The 20593-nt window shown below is 43.6% G+C and overlaps 1 protein-coding gene and 1 pseudogene across 2 annotated transcripts in view; one reads left to right on the top strand and one right to left on the bottom strand.

The window, feature by feature from the left end:
* Window positions 1-1555: 1555 nt before the first annotated feature.
* Window positions 1556-5338, bottom strand: LOC116376712 (prostaglandin reductase 3-like; annotated as a pseudogene).
* The window catches only part of LOC109882657 (teashirt homolog 1), a 37869-nt gene continuing 22084 nt past the window's right edge, over window positions 4809-20593 (top strand). Inside the window, exons 1-2 of one of the 2 annotated variants that reach the window (XM_020474756.2) lie at window positions 4809-4906; window positions 6658-7232. In XM_020474756.2, coding sequence (XP_020330345.2) covers window positions 7193-7232 — 40 coding nt within the window. In that variant the 5' untranslated portion in view covers window positions 4809-4906; window positions 6658-7192. Of the gene's footprint in view, window positions 4907-6257; window positions 6501-6657; window positions 7233-20593 lie in introns of those variants that run through there. The other variant, XM_020474755.2, reaches the window with a different exon arrangement.

Here is a 20593-nt window from a genome sequence, read left to right as displayed (position 1 = left end):
GCTGCCTGCCTGGCGAGGTAGAGGCTTTGCATGCTGGGGTCACACCTGTAACGTATTTCACACCGAGATCTTTTTGAGTGGCCACCTGGAGGAGGATATTGCATGTTCACAGTGCATGAACACACAGACGTCCCTCCCAGGTGGAAACAGGTGTTTGTTTTTGTGTTCCTAGGCTGATACATAACGTATTGTCTTACAGATATTTTAATGACCTTTTCTCACTTCTTAAAAAAAAGGCCACAGAATAACACCCCCACATTAACTTGTAAATGTTTTAGAATTAATATGGAAAATGTAAGATAAGGCATTTCTCCATGACGATTGTATCCCACCTAGTCTCCCATCTACCCTCACCTCTAATTAGGCGACAACATGATATTTAGCTTAAAAGGGTTCAATATTTAAATGACCAAAAAAATGAAATTAGTGAATTGGCTTAAAGAGATCCAAAACATCAAGTGGAACCTTATCCTCACGGTAACAAACAAGAACGAAAAACGTAGGCCGACCTCAGAAGGCATTCTACAATACATTCAATATAAGTGGGTTTCTGCTTCTTGTGGGAAAAACGAATGGTATTTTCAACCCCAAGTTCTGGTAAGCTGGATATTTTTTTTTATTATGGTCAGCTTGGGGCATGTGAATGGAAAGATGGATTATAAGAACGCTGTTTCGATCAGCCACAAACATGCTATAAAATACCAAGCGCACCTGATGCTGCATTCAGTTCTGACAAGTATTAACAGATCTTACTAAAACAAACAAAACACAAATGTGATTCTAAAATCAAGAATGTAAGATAAATAATGTAATCTAGATAGTGTTAATTACACGTGTTATTACTCCTCACAATTAGCCATTTTAAAACTTACTGTACACCTACAATATATAGAGAATGTGCAATATTTTCTGTTGATTTAAGATAATGTATTAATTATATGAATGAGTAATCTGTTTATGCATGCGTACGTATGTGTTGTGTGGGGGGGGGGTGGGGGTTGGGGGGGGGGGGGGGGACTAAACGGGTCAATTGCTCTGGGCATGCTTAGGCCTATATTCCAAAAGAATGACAGAGGTTTAAAACTGGTAACACTAAATGTGATCATTATGCAATATTGTCCTCAGCTGTGTAAACAGAGGGACAAGTTCAGCTGATATGCTGGTACATTGTCTGGAGTGCAGTAATCATGCGTAAACTGTGGACAGTCAATGCAGACACGGGTCTAGTTACTGTCAACACAAACGTTAATATGATTACATTTTAATTAGCGTTAGTCTTGAGCACAGAGCAAAGAAACAAGTGAGTGTGTGTGTGTGTGCGAGAGAGCACGAGAATGAGGGAGGCATTTGATCTAGAGGGGTACAGCATTATTTTCTTGAGATACTGTTGTTTACACCAGCAATCTCCCTCTACAAGTATTATCCCCATTTATTGGGACTTTCTATTGAATAAAATAAAGCTAATCATTAAAACATTAAACAAGGAACTGTTCTCTCACAGAACAACATTTAGTAATATCTAAATATATTCAGGTGAAATAAACTGTTCAAAATATATTAAATTCAGAGTACTGTAGATTGTCACAGTTCGGGTAATTTGCCTTCAACATATATACTTACATTGTTCATTTCAATGTACATACATTAGATTATGTATTTTCATTGTTCCTTTCATTGTACATACATACATTTGATTTGTTTGAGAATTCCAGTGCATTCACATGAAGGCAAATCACAGTTTGCTGTCCAGTGAGGGTGGAGTCACCTCAACCACCACCTTTCCCACGTTTTTCCCAGCATACATGTAGTCCACAGCCCTAAAGACGGACTCCAGTCCCATGAAACGGCCCTCGGGGGCCATGTCGCCACAGTCCACTTCACACACCAGCTTCCCTTTAGCAAACATCTGCATCATGCTTCCCATCGCCTCCTGTAGTCTGACAGGAAGTGAGGTAGGAAGAACCCCCTCACGCTAGCTGACTTCTGGAGCAGCTTCATGGGCAGAGTTCCTCCTTTAACAGTTGGGACCCCTGATGCCGTTTGGTACGCTGAGATGAATCCGATCACGATCAGCCTACCCTTATTGGCCAGATTGTTGACCGCCATCTCAAACATTCTGCCACCTATGGACTCGTAGACTACGTCCAGGCCTTGTGGGTACTCTTTGCGCAGCGTGGTGCTCAGGTCCTCGGACGTGTAGTTGATGGGCCTGTCGCAGCCAATGGTCTTTAAGAAGCCAGCCTTTTCATTGGAGGAGCAGGTGCCCACAACGTGGCAGCCGGCCTGTTTGGCGAACTGCACAGCAAACTGTCCTGTGCCACGGCAGCGGCCGTCACCAGCACCTTCTCGCCCTTCACCAGGTCGCCTAGCCGCTTCATGGCGATATAGGCCGTGGCACCACTTAACAGCAGGGTGAGGAACTCTGGCTTCACTGCGGGTACGGATACGGTCTTGATCATGGGTATCACCTTGTACTCCGCAAGGCCCCATCGGCAAAGTAGGCCACGGTGTCGCCAATGGTGTAGCGGGCGCTGGCACTCAGGCCGAGTCCGACCACCTCGCCAATGCCCTCGAACCCGGCGTCAAACGGTGGCTTCACCGAAGGGTCGTAGCGGCCTGCTGAGTAGTTGATGTCCGAGGCATTGATTCCAACAAATCTGCATGGAATGGAACAGAGAAGGATAAATGGCGTGAATGACAGTTCAGAATGAGTACAATTGTTACATAGAATTAAAATCAATTAACATCGGTATAGGATACTTTAGTGATGTTCTTCTTCGTTCCGGAAATCTGATAATAACATGATAATATAGTCGGAATTTTGATAATAAGTAACATAGTAGCTCATGTTATAATAACATAAGAGGAGCACTTCAGAATGCCTACAGTCATGTCTGCGAAGGTCAAGATTTCTTCTTCCAATTTCACTTCCATTCTCTAGGAAATATCTGCGACATCGTTTGGGAAGGAAACATTGGTTTGTTTTGGCAATGATTCCATTTGTCTTGGGAATAAACACCCACCTTACACTGACAGGACGAGGTTGGTATCACAAACACATTGCATGATGTCACGAGTCATTGTCTTGAGAGACCACACAAGAACAAACTGCACTTTTAAATCTGGTATATTTCTTTGCCGTGACATGAAAAAATAAATACAACTGTTTTCATCTCAGTTGATGACATGGAGAGAGAAAAAAATCATTGTGTGAAAGAAATGTATAAATAAATAATTTTCTATCCTCCAGAAGAACCCTTGTTGCGACTCATCATTGTGCATGTCATATTTGCATTTTTAGCACTTAAACGTAACAGCCCGGTTTAGTTACAAATAAATGGCTCCAATTAAATATAGGAAAACATCTAGGTTTGACTATACTTTCCAAATTGCTTTTGCAGCCCTTCTGAATTATTCCGTACCAGTAAATATTTGAACCTGAATCTCTCATAATGGACCAACAGTACTGAAACACCATGCATTAAATAAGAGCAAGTTCACAGGTCAAAACTCAAATGAACTGGGCTGATATTCTTAAAGAGGCTTGATTTAAAAATGTGCAACTTTGAATGCACAATAATCCCGGTCACTGAAACATGATATTAATGCATATCTCAATTTAAGCTCAAATTAGTCAAGCAAATTCAGGTCAATGATACATAAAAGAAGGCTATATGTGCAATTAAATGACCTTTGACTACAGTAGGCTGTTGTGCAACTGTCTTCCCACCTCAGAGAATTTAACCAAGCAGGCCTTATACAATACAAGGCCGACATTGGCCTAAATGCGGCATCACAGATATTTCTGCTAATTCCCAAGCTCTACATTGAGACCACAGAATTGGCCTTTCTGATGTAGTTATTAACAAATAAATAATAATCCACATCAAGAAAGGTGCCTGAATAACTAGGCCCTTTAACTTCTTTTTCAGTTGAAGGTGCTTGAGGCCTAGTTGTTAGCTATTCATCAGCTGTGGTCCTGCTGCTAAATGTTGTAATTTTCCAGGCCAACTCATATAATGGAGATTCATTACAGACAACAACAAAGAATTGGTAAAAAAGAAAGTATAAGGGCATAGGCCTACATTAAAATATAGAACCATTTGTGATGCCATACAGTTTCGGGAGGCAGAGAGGGCAAAGCACATAACCTACCACTGCATCAACAGTTCTTTCATTTTCCCAAGATGAGAGATATTATTTCTCCATGGAAAATGGTATTTATAATTCAATGTTCCACATTTTCAAATGATAAATGACATACAAGACAATACACTTTTATTTATTCTCTAGGTTACTCATAAGAAATTACGCACACAAAACAAACCAGTGAAAAAGTTTTAGGCTACATATGACCATTTCTGCAAGTTAAAAGCTATTTGATCTTTAGATTATGCTAGTATGTCCTTGGTCTCAACCATAATGCAAGACACTGCCTTTATTTCACTGATCAACTACGCTCTAATAGGCTACACACCAGTATTTGAATATATCTTTGACTTAAATTGTAGTAAATAACCGGTTAGATTAAGTAGCCTACATTCCTCTGTTACAGTAACCTGTTAATGTAATCAACATTTGTAAATATCTTGCTTTGAATCAGACAGACATATATTGAGTCTTACGCATTGGTTTTTATGCAGCGGAAAATGATGATCCTGCCGCAGCCCCAAATGCCATGCAAAGCTGTTTCTCCATCTCCTCATCTATTCGTGCGAGTCTATCCCCCCCAATGACTTTCTGTTTGCAGGTTCGTGACGTAAGGAGACAGGACAGAGCGAGATGGATTGATAGACAAATGTAGGGCGGAACTTGGATATATTTCTCACGTATTTTGCTCGCTCCTGAAATGGTCGCAAGTAAGCTACTAATATCGATGGGGATGGATAAGGCTATTCTAACCGAGGTAAGAGACCCTTTCATAACTTGAAAACAATACCAAATATTGTATCAAAGATATTGGCTCCAAAATGTGCCAAATATTGGAATAGTCTATCCATGGGGTACAGGCTACGCACCCGCGGAAAATGTGAACCTTCTGTATCGAATTTCTAACCAAAACTTACCGATTTCTGACAAGCAAGTCCCCGTCGCCAGGTGTCGGGACTGGAACAGTTTGCAAGGCAACGGCGTCTCTGAAATTCTGGCTAAGCTTCGTTACGACCAGCTTTTTCATGGAGCTCGGTATCGAAGAACCTTTAAAATCCATGAAGTGCGTGGAGTATGACAAATCTATAATGAAGCGGCGCGATACGAAATGAACTCTAGAAAGTGCATCGGTTCCTCTGCACCCCCCGCCGATTACCGAAAACACCCTCTTACCGTTTCTCAACAAAAGAAGAGGTGGACATTGCACCAGGGAGGGATTATGTGACAAAGTTCACGGGCACTGGCTGTGCATTGATATCAATATGCTTATCGTTAGCCTATGCTAGGGTTTCTTCACGTAGCAGGGTAGGCCACGCCAATGCAATGATGCATTGCAATTAAAACAATATTATCAGCGCAGTTTTGTCGCATAAGATCAACACGCAATAGCGTGCTTTTGGAATGTTTGCCTTGAAGATAACTAGGCTATAGCACGGCGCAACCTTGTAGCAGCTGTCACTGTAGCGGCTTGTATTCTTTGGAGTCCCTCCCCTTCCTGGACATGACACACTTCCTAGTAAAGGTGAAACAAATCAATCGTAGTCTCAAACATATCCTCGACGATTGTACACAAAAATCCAAAGAATTGCCAATACAGCCAGTGCCAACCACAACCTTTCAAGTTATTAACAAGCACCGTCAAAAAGGCTATTATCTGCAGGATATATTTCTCCTCAAGCATGCGTAAATATGGTGCTCTCACATTAGGAAACTTCAGTCCGAATGTTCCAAAAATATGCAAGTCCAAAGCATTGCCATGTTGGGTTTGACATAGGATAGCATTATGTCAGGCAAAATAAAGTTGGTGTGAGTTTATTTCATATGATGATGATGATGAGCTAATTATAGTAATATAGCCTAACCTAGTAACAGTGTTGTAATAATTGACTAATTGCCATAATAACATTCCGCATGAAGTTTATGGATCAATATTTCAAAGCAACATTTTGATATTAGCCTACTGATGCAAGCATTCCTTTGTCAAGTCATTTAAATTTTAATCAGAGGAAAAACAAGACAATTAAGAATTGACAGGTGGGTTCTACTGTCAGGGTGACGCTTGTAGCGCGAGGGGAGGAGTAAAAATGAAGCAGGAAACCACTCGATGCGTCTGTCTATCAGTTGAGACTGTCTGAAACGCTTCTCGATTCCCTGCGTTTTCATTTTTTTTCCTCGGAGGAGCAGACGAGACCTCGGTTCACTCCCTGGAGTTTACAGAAGAAAAATTCTCTCCGCGAGGGTGGATGCCTGCACCTTGTTTGTTTCTCTTTAGTCGCAGGCTCCTCACCACGTCAACCACCTGCACATTCCTTGATCGGCGGCTGATAATAATTATTTTCACGACTAGAAATGTAAGTAGAATCCCTAACTTACCACCCCGGCTCAAACTAGAGAGGGGAGAAAAGTATCCGCTGACGGCGAGGCTTGATCCGACTAGGTGGCGTGGTGACGGACTGACATTAACCATCTAATGCCTGTCTATTTTCTCTCAATTCTGCTTTGTTTCAGATCTGAGCTTGAAGCGCAGCCTTCCACGGAAATACATTTCAAAGGTGTTCGCTCACACTGGACTTATTTGTTTACCATCAGTGTTTATTTATTTTGGAGTGAAGGCGGTACAAAGTAGCCCCAACACCGCCATATAGCCCCCTATGGCAGCAGGGGAGTGACTGAAACTTGGCTTCGATGTCTGCCTCTTTTTCTGACACACAGAGATGAGGAAAGATGTTATTTGATAGACATGTTTTCAGCTGGCGAAATTCGTGCATCGTTTTGATATCACAGAAACCCTTTTTTTTCGTTTGTCCTTTATCTTCAGTCATTTGTTTCTATTTGTAGGCCTAAAGGACATATTTAGTTACATTGTGGCCGTTTCAGGTTGCCTGGCATAAGCCCACAATTACAAAAGAAACAAACCATTCTAATAGAAAAACTGTTGACAGTTATTTCCCGAAAAAAAAAAGGTTCGGGATGGTTTTTCTCCACTGACAGACTAATTGTTTTGATTCCTGCATGAAAAGTACCGTGGAACGTGACGGTCACTATGCCGAGGAGAAAGCAGCAAGAGCCCAGGCGATCAGCAGGTAAGCACCGGCGCGCACACACACATTCATTTTCACCATCGCTTACTAAATGGAGATCAAATGTTGGACTTTTTTTATTTTATTCACTAAATGTTTTATTTTTCCCTTTTACATTTCTCCTGTTATGCATATGTAATAGCCTAAAAATACGTTTTTTTTTACCTTCAACACATCTTCATTAGTTGACCATTATTATTTTCTATATTGCCATATGATTTCAGTAGACCACGGTACGTTTTGTAGTGACACGATAGGCCTAATGTGTTAACTTGCCAGAAAAGTCGACTACTTAGGTAGCTAGATAAACGAAACGTTAGAGATAGAGTTTCTATTGGGGTCCATTGCAGTGTTAAAGAGCGAGTAATAATGAATAATTGACTCCGAAAGAGGGGGAGAAAAAACTGGCCAGAGCCGGTTTTCTTTCTTTTCGGTTTTATTAGAGGATTGCCATCATTGATTTGATGCGTGATTGATCGCCTGTCATGTGGCAGCCTTTGATCTATTCATCCCTGATAAACATCAATACATCTCTCCATGGAGACACGCATGCTCCTTACCAATCTAGCCACTCAAAGGACAACCCCGGTTGTCTTAAAAAAGGGAAGGTAAAAAGTTTTCAAAAGGAGGGAAATCCTTATCTCTTTATTGTTTTCCAGAGGAAATACTAGAGGGAAGAAAGAGAAAGAAAGGAATGGAAGAGGGGGGGGGGGGTGGAAGTGTTTTGAGGATCACAGAAATGACTAAATCCTAATTAATTAGGGTACCTGAATTAGCCTACCAACAGTAGCCCCCCCCCCCTGGTCTGGGTTAAAGACACGGAGGTTTGCACTTCTTATCCAAATGCACACCCTCCGCTCATCCTACAGAACACTTTACCAATGCAGTCCATGTCTACATCCACAGGACTGTAGTATTTACTATCTAACAACCACGGATAAACCAGATGTCGAAACACAAGGTTGAGGTCTAGTGATTTGGATTTCGACTCTCATCTCTTTTCAAGCCGGTTTAAACAAATGTAAATGAGTGACAGGGATTTCCACCTCTGTGCTAATGAGGTGCAGCCTTTGAAGTTGGGCACTAACAAGTGGAGTGAACAAAAGACAGTTCTAGAATTTTAAAGAGGTTCTGAAATATGAGGTGTAAAGCGGACCGAACAGGAGGGCCCGGGCAGTGAAGACTTTGAACTCGGCAGGTTTATCATTTTAAATAGGCGCCAAATGACGGGGAGTCAGTCTGGATTGACTGGGAAGACTATTCAACTAGTACTTCTCTCTACAGTTCATACACTTCTGACACACAGTGTTGACTAGCCATCTTATGCTTTATACTCACTGTTGAGTAGCATCTGATTCGTCTCTTGTCTTGTATCACATAAAAAAAAAAAGAAGCTGGGTAGCAGGCTATAGGATCGCATGTAGGCTGTTCCCAACAGATCAGATCTTACATGAAAACATGCCATCACCTTGACCCCTCAACATGGTCCTATTGATCTGCTTGCCTGTCATTGACCGGCTTATACATTATGGCCTTTAATGGTCAATCACAACTTGGCAGACGGGAGTGTTACCATTCTGTTATGATCATGACCATTTGTTGGAAACGACGGCACCCTCCAACCCTCTCCTTTAACATAAATACAGACACACGCTCAACTAAAGCATGATGGTCCAGTGTTTCAATGCTAGCTAGTAGCTACTGAACCATGCCTGGTACTCTGTAGCCTATAAGGAAATAGAGAGGGAGAGTCGAGGTAGTATCGCCATGGTAGTACCATGGTAATAGAGGTTTAGAGAATGAGCACTCAAGTGGTCATCGGGGAAAAGAGGTTGTTGTGAGTTATATTTTCATTGAGAGGGTTGACGCCAGGTTCAACCAAAACAAATGTGGAACCCCAGGGGTACAGGACTGGACATTATAGAGGATGGCTGAACGGAGCACCACGAGGAGACATGTCTGGACAAATGTTATTTGTATTTATTTTTCACTAGTGTCAGGGTTAGAATAGAGCGACATTTAATATAGGGCCTTTTACGTTCTGTGTGGGTTTGTTTGTGTGTGTGTGAGAACTTTTAACGGTTGTAAATGGGGCCATAGCCGTACAAAAGGCCTTTCCCTGATATACAGTATACGTAGTGTCACGGGAAAACCATAATATCTACTCCTCTTATTTCAGATATCCTGTCATTTAAGGTTAAGATGAGCTACGGTTTGTATCCTACAGAGTATTTAAGGCAGTTGGTAAGAGTGTTTATATGTGTTACTTTGAGGTCTCATTTTGTCCTTGAATATCAGTATCAGTTGATGGTGATGAGGACAGGAGCGATGTAAAAAAGAAAGAGAGAAGTGACGTTGTCTTTCATTCAATTGGAAGGTTGTGTGTCTCGGCCAGTCAGAGCTAGTTGTCTGGGGAGAAAAAACATCTCTTTCCCAGGGATAGAGGCTTCTTCATTATCCGAGAGAAAAGGTAAGGTTGCTTCTCTGGGCTTCATTAGAGAAGGCCCCTAATTATCTGTAAACCTGATGGATTTGTGACGGGCCCTAACGATTAATGCTGACAAATTCAGTAAGGTGTCAAGTCCGCATCTGCCTTGATGTAATCAAGTTGATATTATACAGTCCCCATAGCCCCTAGTGCAGTATCAACTCAATTTGCTCGTGCAGGTGACAAATGGACTTTGCTACCTGACTAATCATGTTGGAGGAAACAATGCCTCTTTAATGACCTCCCTAATCCTCCGCCTTTAACGACACAATAAAGGCCAGACGCACCGAACCAAAATCAGCTGCGTCGTCACATGGAGGCTACACTCTGTTTATGTTTATGTTTGTCTTTTATATAGTCTAATAATACTCCTGCAATTGTCTTTATTAATATCCCATATGATTGTTACTGTGCGTAAGAAGAAAAATGGTCGTTTTGAGGGTTTGTGAAGGTTTATAATGTTGGAAATGTAGCTAAGTTTTCCAGAACATTTTTTGGGTGGGGCCTATTTTTATTTTTTTGTACAAAATTTGGTCAGTGTAAAATGAAATGATAATAGTACGTTAATATGTTTATGCAACATAATTCTAGTATGCAAAGTATAGCTTTTATTTGATGGTACATTGTGTAAACATTTTGAAGCAGCACAGTGAGGGAGAGACACACACACACGCACACACAACACCTTTTCACATCTTCATGTCTAAACCACGTACAGCCCTAGTCTTAATGTGTGGAAAATGTATCTCTCCCGCTCTTGTGTTTAGGGGCCATTCTAGAAACCTGGTAAAAAAAAAATCTCCCAGTATATTTGGAGTGGGTTAAGAAGCCCTGTGCCCTGGGATAAATGGTTTAGCATGCCCCGGGTCGCTAAGATTACACAACGACCTTTGTGCTCTAACTTGACGATGCTGTTACGTGATATTCTGCCCTCGAAATAATCAGCATGCCGAGATTTATGTGGCCCACTCTGAAATCAACGGCCTGAGGAGGACCGTCTTACACGAGGTGTATTTTTCCATTTTATTTCCCTGTAGTTGTCTGCCAAAAATATATTTGGGAGTAATCTGAAAACTATATTAATCTGGAAGCCCGGAGAACATAAAGATTTGTTTTTGGAGGTGCGTGCAAATGTAGTGGACTATTTAGTCAAGGTCAAGGAAATGTTAAGCGATTTAATGTTTCACACGCTTTCTCTGAAGTCGACCGAGACATCAACGTTTGTCGTCGTTAGAATTGTGTGTTTTCGCCCACATCTAACGTTTCTAAGGAAATGTGAATAGGACATTTGTGAGTGCAAAGATATATCTAAATGCCTCTTAATAGGAACATGTGTGTGCTGTTGTGTGTGTGTGTGTTTTTTGTGGAATAAATGCTGATGCTAGAGTGCTACAAGAGTAGTCGTTGTAGCACTCTAGCGTCTCCCTTCTGTTGGGCCTGCGTTTTAGAGTATGTGAGAGGGCAGTACATTGACACTCTGTTTACCATATGAGTAACACAAGGACTCCAAGCTAACTAGGACACACAAACGTCACATACGTATCACTAATGTACAGTGATATACAGTAGGGGGGTTTCTGTGCTGTGTGTGTGTGTGTGTGTGTAACTGAGTGTGTGTTTGGCGGTCAGGCTCTCTTCTCTCTGCTTCACCAGAGGTTACTTTAATTGGAGCGCCTGTGTCGTTAGCAGGTGGCATCGATTTCTTTCGTCGATAGCCAGTTTTGCTCTTCTGCCACCCTCTGAGACTAATAGTTAAATTTGCATCTGGGAATTGAGCCAGTCAAAGGTCAAACATGCTCAGCTCTTTTTTTTTATGCCTTCAGTCGCCCAACCTCTACTGCCATAGCTGGAGTTGTGTGTGTGTGTGTGTTTAGTAGTCACAACTATATTTAGGATATAAGGCATATGAGAGTAGGTGCCTTTGGGAATATTTTTTGTAAGTGTTTAAGCTATACAACCATACATATATATTTTTGTACGCATCCAGTACTGTATGTGTGAAGCTAAGGATACATTTCATATAATGTTTAAGCTCGTCTTATCTTTCTCTTTCTTTCTCATTCTTTCACTAAGCTGCCCTCGGGGCACGAAGCTACCATCAGAAGAGTGTCGCCCTCTCTGCACTGTAGACACACACACACACACACTGTGGCACGGTGGGAGGTCATAATGGGGGTGGCTTAGTATGATGGGAAATCGTATCATTAAAGCAGCCAGATGTGCTTTGTGGCTCGGGAGCAAAATGTCTCTCGGAGTGGGGTTGTGGGACAGAAAAGAAAAGAACGTCAAACATAGAGAAGAAGGCAACCCTCTGGGATTGGATTCACTAGTCCAGTCCTCTCGGTTTGCTTGGTCACCGTTATTATAGTTTTAACTACTTTTTATTTGATTTTACATGAAAGTATTGTAGTCATGTTATTTATATGGAATTTTAATTGGATTGAGAACGAGAGTAAAATGCAGCAACAGTAACTGTACTAATAAATATTTAAGTGAGTTTGTGTTTTCTTTTGATGTTAAAGTCACGTTTTGTTACACACGTTATTCCGTAGATAGTTTTAATGCTGAGTAGGCTTATTGTATTCCGTATAGTAGTTACAGTGGGTCTAGGTGGTTTTAACAGCAAATTATTGTAAAATTGTGCGGCTTTATTCGGTTCATAATTTGAGAGAAGTCAATAACATGAAAATGTAGTGAAGTAAAGTATTCTATTTCCAGTGAGTACATTTGTTCTCTTGATCAGCGGTAGTGTTCCTCCTCGAGAGGCTTGGCAGTGCTATGGGATGTCTGTAGCAGCCAAATTGAACATGTTTCTGCAATCAATAAAAGATGAGCAATTACAGAATATTTTGTCTAATAAGTATTTAAATTTCTCTGCACAGAAAAACATGTAGCTTACCCACTCATTACATCAGTTAGCAGGGGACGACACGGAGAACGGGAGGCACGCGCTTTGATGCCAACAAACAAACAGACAAACGAGATGGGCCTACTACAGAGGAGCCGATCCCTACCCAGGGACACCCTCGCGCTCATCCTCCTCCCTCTTTCTGTTTCTCTCACGTCCATCTTATCTCTCTCCCCCTGTCTTTCTTGCCCCCTCCCTCTTCCTAACATGTATCCCTCACACTCTCCCTCCCCCCCCTATCTTACTAGCTCAAATATCTCTCTCTCATTGTGTCTTCTACTCTTTTCCCAACATCAAAGCTCTCCGAAACCTCTGAATAGGAACATGCGTGTGCTGTTGTGTGTGTTTTGATGGAATACATGCTGATACCAAAGGTAGTCGTTGTAGCACTCTGGTGTCTCCCTTCTGTTGGGCCCTGTGTTTAGAGTATGTGAGAGGGCAGTACTCAAACCCCCTTAAGATAGCCTTAAAAAAAAAAAAACGTAAAAAAAAACTTTTTCAAACAAAGCAGTATGTAGATCGGCGGCAAAACGCAGGGGAGCGAAAGAACGAAAGACAAGGGGGTGAGGAGGAGAGGAAAGAAGAAGAGGGGATAGCTACTAGCTAGGCAGGCAGCAACAGGGCTGGAGGGGGGCAGTTCCACAGGACGGGTATTAAAGCTGACAGATGAACGGGACGATGGACAAATTCTCCTGCAGCAGCTGTGACTGCCGCCATTATCCTGACAGGTGTCAATTAAGAATTACTGCCGGGTGGAGTGGGCCAGGGCGACCCCTCCTCTCTCGCCCAGCTGTCGGCTTGTGAAAGAAATAACACTTTACCCGTGTCACTTTGGTTAGCCCCCCTAGCAGTAGACCCCCGAAAACAAGGGGCGGCGTCGAGCGTGCCAATCGATAAAGTGCTGCATTTGTAATTATTGCGCCCTTCGGTCCGTGGAGGGCTGTGGCACCCGATGGGTGATGTTAGCCAGAGATAAGGACTTCCCATGATCCTCCTCTTCACCAGACCTCACCAAGGTAGTTGGGAGAGGGGTGTGTTGAGGGATATGTGTCGGGCCGGGTGGCCTCTATCCTGTGTGGAGTACCTGTGAGGCCAAAGTCAGATTGGCAAACCTTCCCTCTGACAGAGCGACCAAACCTCCTCGCCATCTATTTCATTGACCCCCCCCCCCCCCCCCCCTCCTCTCCCACTCCACCCCCTCTCTCTATTTCAGGACAGGCTAATCTCAGTCGCACACATTGTAAAGTGGCTAGCTCTGTTCAATGAGTGAGAAAATGAACACTTGTCATTGGCAGTCGTGGAGGCTTACTTCCTCCCTAAATGATGCTTTAACTCACATCTAACACACACCCCACTGCTCGTCCCAATCCATTTCACTATGGTTGGTGTGTGTGTGTGCGTGTGTGTGTGTGGTGTGTGTGTGTGTGTGGTGTGTGTGGTTGTGTGGTGTGTGTGTGTGTGTGTGTGTGTAGAAAAAATAAAGTAAAAGAAACAGATTTTCTCCCAACTGTTGGCAGGAGTTTAGTTGAGTGTGAGTGTACAGTAGTTGGATGTTTGAAAGACAGGTAGGGAGGAAGTCATTCTGAGATACTGCTTCCACCACATCATTACTGAGGGCGTTGCTGGGAGTTGTAGGAAATGATGTCATCGGCATGACTGGAAAAATGCCCTCTTCACTGACTATGCTCAGCTCTTGCAGTAGGGTTGCAGAGAAGTGTGTCGTTTGTCATTGGGATAGTTTAGCTGGAGTGTGTGTGTGTGTGTGTGTGTGTGTTTTGCCTGCATGCGTGAGAGGAGAACATAGATAAAAGTGGGAGCTGAACAGTATGACTGTAGGTGTGTGAATGTCATTTTGTATTGTACCACATCTACTACATTCTGAATGATTGTTTTTCCAACGGAAATACATTTGATCACAACACAGTCTCATACACTTTCGTTGAGAGAGTGAGTATGTATCACATACATATTACATAGCATTATCAAACCAATTAAACACCTAGTATGGATATAGAATATTAATATGCTAAAACCATTTATAAACAGCCTTCATGGAATAGACAATCGGTGACAGAAGAGAAGTATTAGAAGAGAGCTGAGAACTCTGGGAATATTCAGTTATGGAGATTTACATGCTCACGTGGGAGTTGTTTCTTAGGAAATTCCTCCCTAGAAATCATTTGCCATAAAAAAAAAAAATAACTGGGAAAGAGACGATACTATCAGTGTTATTTTCCATTCTGTTGTATTTGCATATCTCGTTGTTTTAAATAAGGCTTCCCTCCAAGTGAAATGCTGGCTTTTTATAGCCCCTGTGCTTCACCTTTTCCTACTCAGGCCTTCCCTCCTCTCTCTCTCTCTCTCTCTCCCCCCCCTCCCATTTCTCACACTGGCCCCAGACTGCTCCAAGCTATTATCAAACTTGCGTTTTATTCCATATTCCATCCCCATGCAAATCGGATGTGCTCTCTCTTATCACTTCCCCCCCCCCCCAAACGGTTGTGTGTAATCAAAGTAAGCGGCAGAGCTAAAGGGAAGCAGCGCTTCGCGCCGAGATGGATGGAGGGATTAAATATTAACCGGATGCGGCTGACTTAAGGCAGTGTTTTACATAGCAGCTCACGTCGCGGAGGTCTGCCATGCATTGATCCCCTCGCCCGGCGCCGTTACCCGTTTGGCAGCAGAGTCACATAATTTTTTTTTACCATCATCTTTTCCAGCGGCCAGCCTAGGCAGGGAGGGGTGCGAGGTACAACCCCCCCCCCTCGCCTGCTCTTAAAGGGGTAGGTGAGATGGATGATAGCAATTTGAAATGTTGTTTGTGTGTGTGATCATGGAGATTGTTTTATTATTACCACAGTATAACCACTGGGATGATTCATTGAGGCAAACACACAGCGTACGGAGGCTCAGCGAGCAGAGGTACCGGGAACCACAGAAATAGAATTACTAGATGGGATGAAGCCCCTCAAACTAAGGCACTTTGACTCAAATCAGTCTATTTCTATTGCTAGGACTTTCAGCCACGCTGGGCCAATTACAGTGGGGCAAAAAAGTATTTAGTCAGCCACCAATTGTGCAAGTTCTCCCACTTAAAAAGATGAGAGAGGCCGGTAATTTTCATCATAGGTACACTTCAACTATGACCGACAAAATGAGGGAAAAAAATCAGGAAAATCACATTGTAGGATTTTTTATGAATTTATTTGCAAATTATGGTGGAAAATAAGTATTTGGTCACCTACAAACAAGCAAGATTTCTGGCTCACAGACCTGTAACTTCTTCTTTAAGAGGCTCCCTGTCCTCCACTCGTTACCTGTATTAATGGCACCTGTTTGAAGTTGTTATCAGTATAAAAGACACCTGTCCACAACCTCAAACAGTCACATTCCAAACTCCACTATGGCCAAGACTAAAGAGCTGTCAAAGGACACCAGAAACAAAATTGTAGACCTGCACCAGGCTGGGAGGACTGAATCTGCAATAGGTAAGCAGCTTGGTTTGAAGAAATCAACTGTGGGAGCAATTATTGGGAAATGGAAGACATACAAGACCACTGATAATCTCCCTCGATCTGGGGCTTCACGCAAGATCTCACCCCGTGGGGTCAAAATGATCACAAGAACGGTGAGCAAAAATCACAGAACCACACGGGGGGACCTAGTGAATGACCTGCAGAGAGCTGGGACCAAAATAACAAAGCCTACCATCAGTAACACACTACGCCGCCAGGGACTCAAATCCTGCAGTGCCAGATGTGTCACCCTGCTTAAGCCAGTACATGTCCAGGCCCGTCTGAAGTTTGCTAGAGAGCATTTGGATGATCCAGAAGAAGATTGGGAGAATGTCATATGGTCAGATAAAACCAAAATATAACTTTTTGTTAAAAACTCAACTTGTCGTGTTTGGAGGACAAAGAATGCTGAGTTGCATCCAAAGAACACCATACCTACTGTGAAGGATGGGGGTGGAAACATCATGCTTTGGGGCTGTTTTTATGCAAAGGGACCAGGACGACTGATCCGTGTAAAGGAAGAATGAATGGGGCCATGTATCGTGAGATTTTGAGTGAAAACCTCCTTCCATCAGCAAGGGCATTGAAGATGAAACGTGGCTGGGTCTTTCAGCATGACAATGATCACAAACACACCGCCCGGCAATGAAGGAGTGGCTCTGTAAGAAGCATTTCAAGGTCCTGGAGTGGCCTAGCCAGTCTCCAGATCTCAACCCCATAGAAATCTTTGGAGGGAGTTGAAAGTCCATGTTGCCCAGCAACAGCCCCAAAACATCACTGCTCTAGAGGATATCTGCATGGAGGAATGGGCCAAAATACCAGCAACAGTGTGTGAAAACCTTGTGAAGACTTACAGAGACTTACAGTTTGACCTCTGTCATTGCCAACAAAGGGTATATAACAAAGTATTGGGATAAACTTTTGTTATTGACCAAATACTTATTTTCCACCATAATTTGCAAATTAATTCATAAAAAATCCTACAATGTGATTTTCTGGATTTTTTTTCTTCTCATTTTGTCTGTCATAGTTGAAGTGTACCTATGATGAAATTACAGGCCTCTCTCATCTTTAAGTGGGAGAACTTGCACAATTGGTGGCTGACTAAATACTTTTTGCCCCACTGTATGTGTATTTAGGGTTCTGCTTAGCCTCCCATGATCAACCGAGGAGTCCAACACTGTGGACTGTGTCGTTTCGCGACCTGCCCCTGTACAGTCGCTTATATACGCACTCTGAACTGTGCGACTAGCATACACTGGCCTTTTTGTTTCATTTTTTTTCTCTATTTCCTTTCCCCACCACTTCTCTTCTGTAATTAAAAGTGACCCCCCCCCCCAAAAAAACTAAACAAAAACAAATGTTAACAATGGCCTCAGTGTGTTTGTAACCGCAACACACTGGACATATGAATGACGTTATGCTAGCTAAAGGCAACAGTGGTTGTAGGGTCGGTCAGTGTTGGTGCCTCATGGTAAAAGCCGCTATGTGGCGGGTCACACAGGCATGCTATGCTGTTAGCAGTGCTGCTACGGGTGTGTGGGGTCAGTCTCAGTAGTGTTGCTCAGGAATTGTTTGGTGTGCTTAGGCATTGTTTGATTCTCTCTCTCTCTCTGTGTGTGTGCGCGCCTGTGTGTGTGTGTGTGTGTGAAGGCCCTCGGGTATTTATAAATGCAGTGTCGGTCCTGTGTGGAGCGTTGCAGCCCCATAGTCACTGAAGGAGGAGGTCAAACATGGCAAGGGCTCATCACTCAGCCCTAATGATGCCTTGTTTTCCCGCCCCTCTCCCTGCTAGCACCCAGCCAGAGTGCACATCTGACGGGGTCATCCGTGGGTCACGACCCCCAAGGTGCCGCCCGGGCCCTCTCACTAGACGACTCTTGTTTTTGTTTGCCCTTGCCCTCTCTCTCTCTCTCTCTGTCTCTCTCTTTCTCTCTGTCTGTGTGTCTGTGTGTGCTTTAACTATCTATTCCTCTCTCTCTCTCTCTTTCTCTCTGTCTGTGTGTGCTTTAACTATCTATTCTCTCTCTCTCTCTCTCTCTGCTCTCTCTCTCTCTCTCTCTCTCTCTCTCTCTCTCTCGCTTCTTCATCCTCTCTCTCTCTCTCTCTCTCTCTCTCTCTCTTTCTCTCTCTTTCACTCTCTCTCTCTCCTCTCTCTCTCTCTCTCTCTCTCTCTCTCTCTCTCTCTCTCCTCTCATCTTGGTCCCCATAGACACATCTATCTAGTGAACTACTTTCTAAGTCAAATAGTGTAGTGTAACTCTTTTATGTTGTAGTGGTTGTGACCAATAATGTGTGGAATCCGTGTTGATGAATACCCTGTGTTGGTGCCTGTAATCTGGTCCTCTCCTATTCCTCATTCCTGACATTTCTGACAAGACACACTAACTGATCTCTTATCAGTCTCTTCTCACTCTACCTCATCATTCAGGAAGGATGTCAAAGGATCCCTCTGCATTATCTGGCTGTCTTTGTTTTCAGTCAACCACATGGTTGGATGGTATGTCCTGAAATACTGATCCTGAATCAGTCAATATTTTAAGTTTATTCCCACCCACTTTGTTTTTCTGTACTGGCTTTTGGTCGCATGACGATTGAGAGGTGACACTCAAACATTTCCTCTGTCACAGCTGATTCAAACTATGGGGTTTGTTGGCTGTCAAATCTCCTGAGAACTGATAACAGGTCAGCCGTTAGAGAGCGAGAGATAGAGAGGGAGGGAGGGAGGGAGAGTTGCCTCACATGCTGCTGTGTGGGTGCGTACGCAGTCGAAGGGTCAGTGGAGTGCTGTGATAGGCTAATCTAACAGGAGGGAGGGTCGGCCATGTCTCACAGAGCTCTTAATTGGCTGTGCTCGATTTCTCTTCGAAATGTCATCTCATCACCCCCCCCCCCCCCCCCAACTATTTTGGAGTATGATCGTCAAACAGATACACAGAGCTATTAGTTATTGCATGCGGTGTATATTCATTCTGTGGGATCAAGTTCATTACAGCACGTTGTCCTTTACATAGACAGATGCATGACAGATGACCCAGTAGGGAGACAGTCATCCTGAATAACCGGAATGTGCTAAGGCCCCGCTATGTTCATACCTTGTTTACTTCCTCACTGTCATAAATCTTCGATTCACCTCAGACGCTGCAGTGCCCTTCCTCGAGTTACTAGATTAGTACATCATTATAAGCTGTGTCATTGTGTGAGTGAGAACCAAACCAGGCCCCAAGCTAGCTGTCTCTGAGCATGCCTGTGTCAGGGAAGAGAGAAGGGAGAAGAGCAGGGGGGTGGGGGGTGGGGGGGGGGAAGAAAGGAGGCGGCTTACTGGGCTAAAGAACCTAAATCCTCGTAAAAAAAAGAACATGCACTCGCCCAGGACAAGAGAGAGGTAGAGAGAGAGAGAGGAGGGAAAGAAGTTGATTTCCCTTTTCAGCAGAGCCATACATCACAGGGCCTCCCAGCTGCAGTGTCACGGGCTGACAGAATGACATGTGTCATTTATCAAAGGGGCCAGGCCGGGGCCTTGGGAAACGTGCACCACAAAGCCTGAGAGAGTTCATTCCAACGCTCACCCCCCCCCCCCCACCCTCTACGTCTCCACTCCGCCCCGCCGTTCTCTCTCTTTCCTCACCCCTTCGCTCTCCTCGCTTCGCCTGGTGCCAAAAAAAGGCCCTGTAATGTTTTCTGTCTTCCCACACTGCACTACACACACCACACACACACACACACACACAGGGTCCTGCCTGTACTCAGCTGTGGAGTGTCTCACTGTAACTCCTCAGGGGGCTGTTGCTGTTGTTGTTCAAGGCTTAGAGCACTGTTACTAGTGCTAAGCATGGTTTGGCCCTGCCTGCCCCCCTTCCTCCCACATCATTCTTCGCTGTAGTCACTAACATACTAGTAACTACTTATGTTACTTTTTTTTTTTTTGTCTCTTGTTCTGGTCTACAACATCGTCTCCCAGTATCTCGTTTTGCTATGTGTTTGTTTAGGTCCGTGTGTGTGTATTTCTGTGCCTCCGTGTGTTTACATCTGTGTGTGTGTTTCTGTGCGTCCGTGTGTTTACGTCTGTGTGTGTGTTTGTTGTGTGTCACTCGTTACCTGCTGTTGCCGGAGTTGTTTGACAGAGTGATTATCTCCTACCCAGGCTGTCATCCCCCAGTGAGGTCCTTGGGGTTAGCAGCACTACCAAACGCCTCACCCCTACCCCCCTTCTACCCCCACCGGCCACCCCAACAGGGTTAGAACACCATCACCAGGCGCCTCCTGAATCAATAAACACACTCACCCTGGTGTGGCAGGGACACGGAGCACCAGACAGGGCTTAGGTGTCTGCTCTCTCTTTCTTTCTTTCTATCTCTCTCTCCTATCTTTCTGTTATTTATGTATCTCTCTCTCTCTCTCTCTCTCTCCTATCTTTCTGTTATTTATGTATCTCTCTCTCTCTCTCATCTCT

The sequence above is a fragment of the Oncorhynchus kisutch genome, linkage group LG13, assembly GCF_002021735.2.
Source record: "Oncorhynchus kisutch isolate 150728-3 linkage group LG13, Okis_V2, whole genome shotgun sequence".
NCBI classification, from domain to species: Eukaryota; Metazoa; Chordata; class Actinopteri; order Salmoniformes; family Salmonidae; genus Oncorhynchus; species Oncorhynchus kisutch.
Note: the sequence above shows the minus strand (reverse complement) of the source record. Positions and strands in the feature narration are given on the sequence as shown.